General features: G+C 30.9%; 1 protein-coding gene across 1 annotated transcript; it reads right to left on the reverse strand.

Annotated features, from left to right (window-relative positions):
- Nucleotides 1-6,565: 6,565 nt before the first annotated feature.
- LOC136797038 (uncharacterized) lies at nucleotides 6,566-7,120 on the reverse strand. The gene has a single exon (XM_067052481.1). The coding sequence runs from the start codon at nucleotides 7,118-7,120 to the stop codon at nucleotides 6,566-6,568; it is 555 nt and encodes a 184-aa protein (XP_066908582.1).
- Between the last annotated feature and the right edge of the window lie 234 nt (nucleotides 7,121-7,354).

Raw genomic sequence — 7,354 nt, forward strand, 5'->3', positions numbered from 1 at the left:
TATTTATATATACCATATTTTGCGAACAGAGAGATTTGTGTTACTCAGTGGGTTATTTCGACTACCAAGCTTAATTGCACACCCTAATTGTAACCATCAACCCAAATCGGTGATTTGAATCTGATTTACTGTCAGAATCACTGAAAACTCAAAGAGTCCGGTGCGATGGAGAACTAGAAAAGATTAGAGAAGTAACATACTCTCAAAAGAAATACCACATGCAACTTTTCCATGAACCTGCGAAAATCACATTAAAATTCTAAATAATGTGGATACTAGAGGGCTGAACATTTATACTAGTTTACCTTGTATATCACCACGATAGTTAAAAAACTGTATGATTTTTAAGAATAGTTCTAAAGATCAGGGAACAAAAATAAGGTTACTAAGGAATATTTATTAATTTTACATAAAAACCTTATGATGGTATAAAAAAATTAAAATAAAACATGTTTTAAGTTTTGTCGGGACTTGTATGATTAAGATAGGCGGCCTGAGTGAAATGACTAAAGGCAGTTCTGTTGGGAATGCTCCTGTCAAGAGACGTGTGTAAGGCGCTGAGCATAAACTGCAAAGGACTGATTTATCGAGCCATAAATAAAGCTGACGTCAAATCCCGAGCTTTGAGTTCCTTTAAGACATTTCGTTAGCTAATAAACATAATGAATCGAGAGCAAAAGTATGAATGAGTACAACACTACAAAAAAAAAAGAAATAAATGCTGTTTCGTGGTGCGTAAAGTGAGTATATCCTTTAGTTCCAACATTTTCTCAAGGCAGGCTTGATCATAATTTTTTTCTTAATATTGTGTATTATAACTGTAGCAATTTCTCGGAAAAAACGAAAGCCCTTAAAGCATCATACAAATTGTAATCATAAATTGGATAGGTTTCGGATCTCATACTGTCCATTTTTTAATCCAAACCCGGTTAAACTAGGCTATTCGTATAATATAATACTAGCAATAGAATTTAAGAATAGACACTTTGAGATCCGAAGCGTTATTCGATTAGTGGATATAAGTTTATGAAGTTTTAAGGCTTTTGTTTTTCCGTAAATTACTACATTGAAGAATATATCACCTTCAGAAAGATAGTGCATTCTATTATTTTAGAATAGCGTTTTATTGTATAGAACTGAATACAACATTTTTTTATCAATTATTAATTGATTAGAACATTTAGTATTTGTTTATTCCTAAAATTATATGCGTTATTTTGAGACTTGGTGCAATAAAGTACCCCTTATCTTTTACTTCTTCCACTTAGAAAAGGGAAGAGTGGATGACTTCCAGATGACCCAGTCTGATTCTTCTCTATTTTTTGGCCCAATGTCTTTCTTTTTAAATTCAATTCGCCTTTTTCTGTATTTTTCTACCTCTGGTTTATTTCTTTCTGAGAGTATGTTAGTTCCCCATTCTTTTCTAGTTCTCCATCGCACCGGACTCATCAGTTCGCACCGGAGTTTTCAGTGGAATGAGGCATTTTTGTTAACTGATTCTGATAGTAAATTAAATTTATATAAGAATCCATTACTTTTTTAATCCGACACACAGTGGTTAAAATCACCGATTTCGGTTGATGGTTATAATTAGGGTGTGCAATTAAGCTAGGTTGTCAAAATAACCCACTGAGACACAAATCTCTCTGTTCGCAAAATATATATAAATTTATATTTATAACAATATAAATGTATACAATATATTCATATTGGCATTGAAGTAACAGCTGACTCAGGCCGTAACTTATAGGTAATTAAATATTTAAGTAAAATAAATAATTAAGGAAATAATCATATAAAGTTATATAATGCAAAGAAACAAATAAATATGAATATGGAATAAAGAAACAAAATGAGATCGGAAATCTGAGTGAGCTCAGCGGAAAAATATCAACTTATATTTTAAAAATATAACAACTATTAAATGTATTAGTATATGTTAATAAGGTAGGGCTATTCCCATAGTCTGGATTTTTTAAAAATTATATATATATATATTTATTTTTTTTTAATTTGCAATATTATGAATGTGAATAAGTTACGACTATTACGTATTCCCCTTTTTTTTCATACACTTCATTAAAATTAGTACTTCATACATATTATACATATACTTTACTGATTTTATATTATACATTTCATTATGTAACCCCCATAAGTAAAATAGTATTATTAAAATTAAAAAAGATCATAATAATAGCGAGAAACAACCAACTATATTACTGTATTTTATAACAACAATAGGTTATAGTACCTCGTGAGGTTGGTTCGCCCTAACTAGGCTCAGTTTGTTCTAACGGAAATTCTCTTTAACAATTCATCGTTCAAGACCTTCGATTCTCCCCTCATCTTTTATACATTGCTTCTTCCTAGCAATGTCGACTCACCGTGCAAGAGAAATTGTGTATCTGCTATATAAAATGGCGTTTACTCTCACCGAACCTATTTCTGGAGAATATAGGCTTTACTATATCAGTTCTCTATGGGAACTAATAGTCAATTATTTCAAAAGCTATGAAAAACTAAGGCTACGCTATAGGCGTTTTATTTCTCTCAATCTAATGTGTCTTTCAATAATCCTAAACTTTTATGTTTGCTCAATATATTTTTTTTGAGTAAAAATTAAAAAAAAATATTAGTATAATTGATTGAAGTTTTTGAAATAAAATTATTTTAAAAACTATTAACAAAATTCATGATAACACATGGAATTTGGTTTTAAGACTATTAAAATTAGCTAAAGAAAAAGATTGCATATAGTTCTTTAATATTTAATGAATTAATAATGTGTACAATACTATTACTTTCTTATAGATTATTTTGAAACCTTGTTATCCCGAACTTTTTGGGGTAGTACCCATCATTCTAGGGACAGAAACGGATTTTGTGCTATGGTCCAGATTCAGAAAATCTTGGCTAAAATGTTAGATTTTGCTATAATGTCATGTTAACTAGAACTTATGATGATGATAGTATATATATTAGTGATTAATCTGTTTGATTTTTTGTACAGTAATCTGTTTATGTTTTTAGACAATTTTAAAGTAAATAAATTTAATTAGATTGACTAATTTGAAAATTAAACTTTTATTTGCCCTGTTTTTTAAAAATTTAATTAGTTCACTGTTCAGTATGAGTTCTAAGTATATTTCGGAAAGGAAACGTGGACTAAATCTTGACCATAAAATTATTTAATTGAATATTAAATTACCTATGTAAATTAATACACAATCATATTAATAGAATGCAATTTTCTTAAAAGTAATAATTTATTAACTAACACATTTAATTTTTAGGAATTTCTTTTTTTTTTTTTTAATTTATAGATTTATTTATTGATAGATATTACAATCTTCCACACAGTTGTGGGCAATAGGTAATAGTAATGAATGATCTCATACTTACTAAAATAAAAAAAAAAATAATAAAAAAAAATCTCTCTTTAGTAATTTCTAGATTTTCTATTGGATTCATCCTGGCACTACTAATAAAGGTTGAACTTCTATTGCTATTGCTACGACGCGTGTTTTAGAAGTTACAGACTGTCAGGTCTGAATGTTAGCTGACTGAGTGAGTACCTGATTTCCTGTTCACTGTATATAAGGGGGGGAGTTCCCATCAATAAACAGTGTCGATTTGATGTTCAGAGCGAGTGTTCTCTTTACCAACTTCTTTTTTTTTTATAAGTCTCTTCCCGCGGTCACGTAACTTAGATAAACTACAACATATCCAAATATTGTGTTAGTGACTTCAGAAAACAGGTCGAGGACTGAAATAGGACAGTGGAAGAAATTTAAGCACTCTCGAGGAAGATGTCGACAAGAGGCTACGATACTCTAAGGACTAGAATGAAGTTCTTCAGGACTTTAATAAGAGTAGGACATTGGCAGCTCTGTTTTTTCAACCTTTCTTCCCTTCTCTCCTTTGTCCTCTGTACAAACATATAGGCCATTCTTAGTTACGAATGGGTTTTTAAAATAACAAATTATAGACTTATTTACAGTATTTTTTGACATAAAATTAGTTATGATATCCGTAATCACTAATTAATTCAGAGGATAATAATCAATTATAAGTGGATTGGTGGAGGAACATAATGAAAATTATGAGTTGAACTAGTACAAAGTAGAAAAAATGTCGTACCAAAATTACGAAACCTAATTAATTGTTAGACTATGTCAAATAACATATACATTTATTTAAAGGTCTAATAGAGATGGTTGAATAGAAAAATAGATTATTAACAATTCTTAAAAATTTTTATAAATATTCTAGCACAATAGGCTAGCTATCTCAGTTAACATGTTTGTAACAACTCAAATTTTAATTTACAATTCAAGATAATTCTTAATAATAAAATAACTTTCAATATTTTCAGTTTCACATCATTTATGTAATATTACTAACAATTTATGGATTATTCCTTATGCATTATTCACAACCAACCTCACCATGAAAAGATAACGTTTATGATAATAATTATGTCTGGTAATTTAAAAATATATAGGATCAATATCAAGACCAAAAAGGTTCATAATCTACATACGATACAATAAAAGATACACCCTAGTGTGTTTCATTAGTACTTTAATTAAAGGAATTCAAAACTGTATTTAAACTAAATATACAACAAGTAAATGTAATAAGCTGTAATAACTTTGCGAAGAATCTCTAAATTTCTAACAATCCAATAACATTGCTACATCAGAAGTTCTCGAAGCCATTTTCTATTCACGGGCATCGGAGAATTATCAGAAATAGAAAAGGAAGTAAGGTTAGGCTCTAGTAAGTTTGGTTAGTAAGGGAATTTATCATAATTATTCAGTTTCGGGCCTGATTGGCTACGTACGAGACGTTAGTACTTTATAAATTTTACTTATAAAGTACTTTATATTTAAATTTACAAAGTACTTTATTAATCGTGTACTTTAGATCTAATTTACTGAAAGATAAAAAGAAGACAGTGTGGAAAGCACTTTCAGGTTTTGCATTTTAGGGGAGTGTATTCACATGAGATTAAAAAATGTTTCACGCTAACCTCATAATAGCTACTCTCAATTGTTTTTATGGTCCCCATTGTCTTACAATGTGTTTTTTATTTTTATTAATGTACCAGTACATAAATGACAGTTTTAGTTGGGATGGGCAAATGAGTACTAATAAGTTCATTTATGCCCCACAGATATTATTTCAACTTTACTGATCAAATTATGAATGTAATAAATAATATTTTAAAGTAAAATATAAGTCGACTTCTTAATTAAAAAAATTAATTATTCTTAATTTGACATTTTTTGTATATTTATACCCCATGGGAAATGCTTTGAACATTACGAGAACCAAATTCTATTTACAAAATTTCCCTAATTGACTGCTGTGTATCATGGAGACAATTAAAAAAAAGATAAAATAAGAGAAGAATTAATGTAATCGAAAAATCTCTTATCATAGTTTAATCTTTATTAGAACCTTTACATTATGATAAAAAGAAAGTTACTGTTCTGATAATGAGGATTCCAAATCTATTGCATTAGCATGCCATAGCACGGAACCTAAATTGTTACTTGATACCAAAAACATAAAACGCATGAAAAAATTTTCAATTCTGAGGCCATTTTTCCTTTTTTTTTTTTTTTTCATTTACTGTATCTATACACCTTCTCTAATTTCTTACGTGAGGAAGCAAAATACTAACAAAATAAAATATTGATGTATATATTCTAATAAAGATTTCATTTGTGAAAATCTTTATTGAAATTATAATAACATCGATTAACTGACTCATTGTCTTCCAAAGTCATTATTTATTCATACGGTGGTGCTGCTTTTTATTTTATGTGTTGTAGGAGCAAGAATACATCAGGCACAATGCCCTATTTAAACCGCCCTCAACGGAAACAGGGTGAGCGTAGGTGTACAAAATTAATTCCAATTTACTGTGGATCCATTGGACTCGAACGGAAATTTGACTACAGACAGACACTGCACCAATTTGCGTTTAAATCGAAAATTTCGATTGAAACTTTTCGACCCTGAGGATAACTTTTTATTATTCCTTGCTCGAATATAAAGTCTTCCTACCTTTGTTAATGAGGAGGTAAACAAATTTTTATTGCAACTAATACATATATTATATGCCACTAATCTTGTAAAAAAAATCTACGTTGTCCAAAAATTTAGTAAATAAAATTATTCATCAGAAAATAAAAATCTGGATCCTAGTCTAATCCCTGAATGAAAGGGATTTCATAAAATATACTCTTTAATCGAAAAATTCAAAATGTAAATAAATAATAAAACATCTTCTTCTTCTTCTTTTACTGGCACAACAGGCGCAATAAGCTGCCCTTGGCTTGCTCAACGGCCGCCAACCATCTTTCTTTATCTTCTGTAAGGGTAACTGGGATCCTCAGTAGTCGCAGATCCTGGCCCACAGCATCCCTCCATCGGCCCTTCGGCCTACCACGTTGCCGTACACCATCCGGAACGTAACTGTACAGTTTATGTACCACTCTTTCCTCGCTCATCCTCATTACATGGCCAAGCCATTTAAGCCCCTGTATCCCTAAGTACGCGGAGATGCTACATTCCTTATAAAGCCCAAAAAGTTCACCATTTTTCCTTCTTCGCCAATTACCATTCTCGCATACGGCCCTAAGACTCTCCTCAGAATTACTCTTTCAAACCTGTCTAGCAGGTTAATGCTTTTATTACTTAGCGTCCAAGTTTCTCCACCGTATGTGACGACTGGCCTTATCAACGTTTTGTACAGGGTGAAATTGGTGGTACGACTAACAAGTCTGCTTTTAATTAGCCTTACAATGGAGAAATAAGCTCTATTTGCAGCAGAAATTCTGCTTTTAACTTCTTGTTCTTCATCCTGGTTCTCGTTGAGGTAAGTAAAACTTCTTACCACTTCGAAATTATAGGGGCCCATTTCCAAGCGACTCATCCTCTGGTCCAGAGGCTTCTTACCCAACAGCATAATCTTGGTTTTTTCCTCATTAATATGGCCCATCCTTTTCGCTTCGATATCCATCGCTTCGAAAGCAGTCCTAATGCTCTGCAGGGATCTACCGATGATGACGACGTCGTCTGCATAGGCCAGAACTCGGGTCATCTTTGTGACTATTGTTCCTTCCTGACTTATTCCTGCTCTATTTATGAATAATAAAACATATAACATTAAATATTGTACGTTATATTATTATATAATTCAATTAATAATATGGTGTTATGGTTCCATTGCGTTTGAAGGGAAACTTGAAAGGTTATCAGAAAGCTTATTGGTTACAATCTAATTTCTTTGAATAATGAAAAATCATGTCAAAGTAGGTCCTCAGACTAAGAGACA

The sequence above is a fragment of the Halyomorpha halys genome, unplaced genomic scaffold (assembly GCF_000696795.3).
Source record: "Halyomorpha halys isolate HHAL.00 unplaced genomic scaffold, Hhal_1.1 Scaffold655.1, whole genome shotgun sequence".
Lineage (NCBI taxonomy): Eukaryota > Metazoa > Arthropoda > Insecta > Hemiptera > Pentatomidae > Halyomorpha > Halyomorpha halys.

Excerpts from the sequence above, each read along its gene's own strand:
- LOC136797038 (XM_067052481.1), bottom strand. The coding sequence starts at position 7,120 with ATGACCCGAGTTCTGGCCTATGCAGACGACGTCGTCATCATCGGTAGA.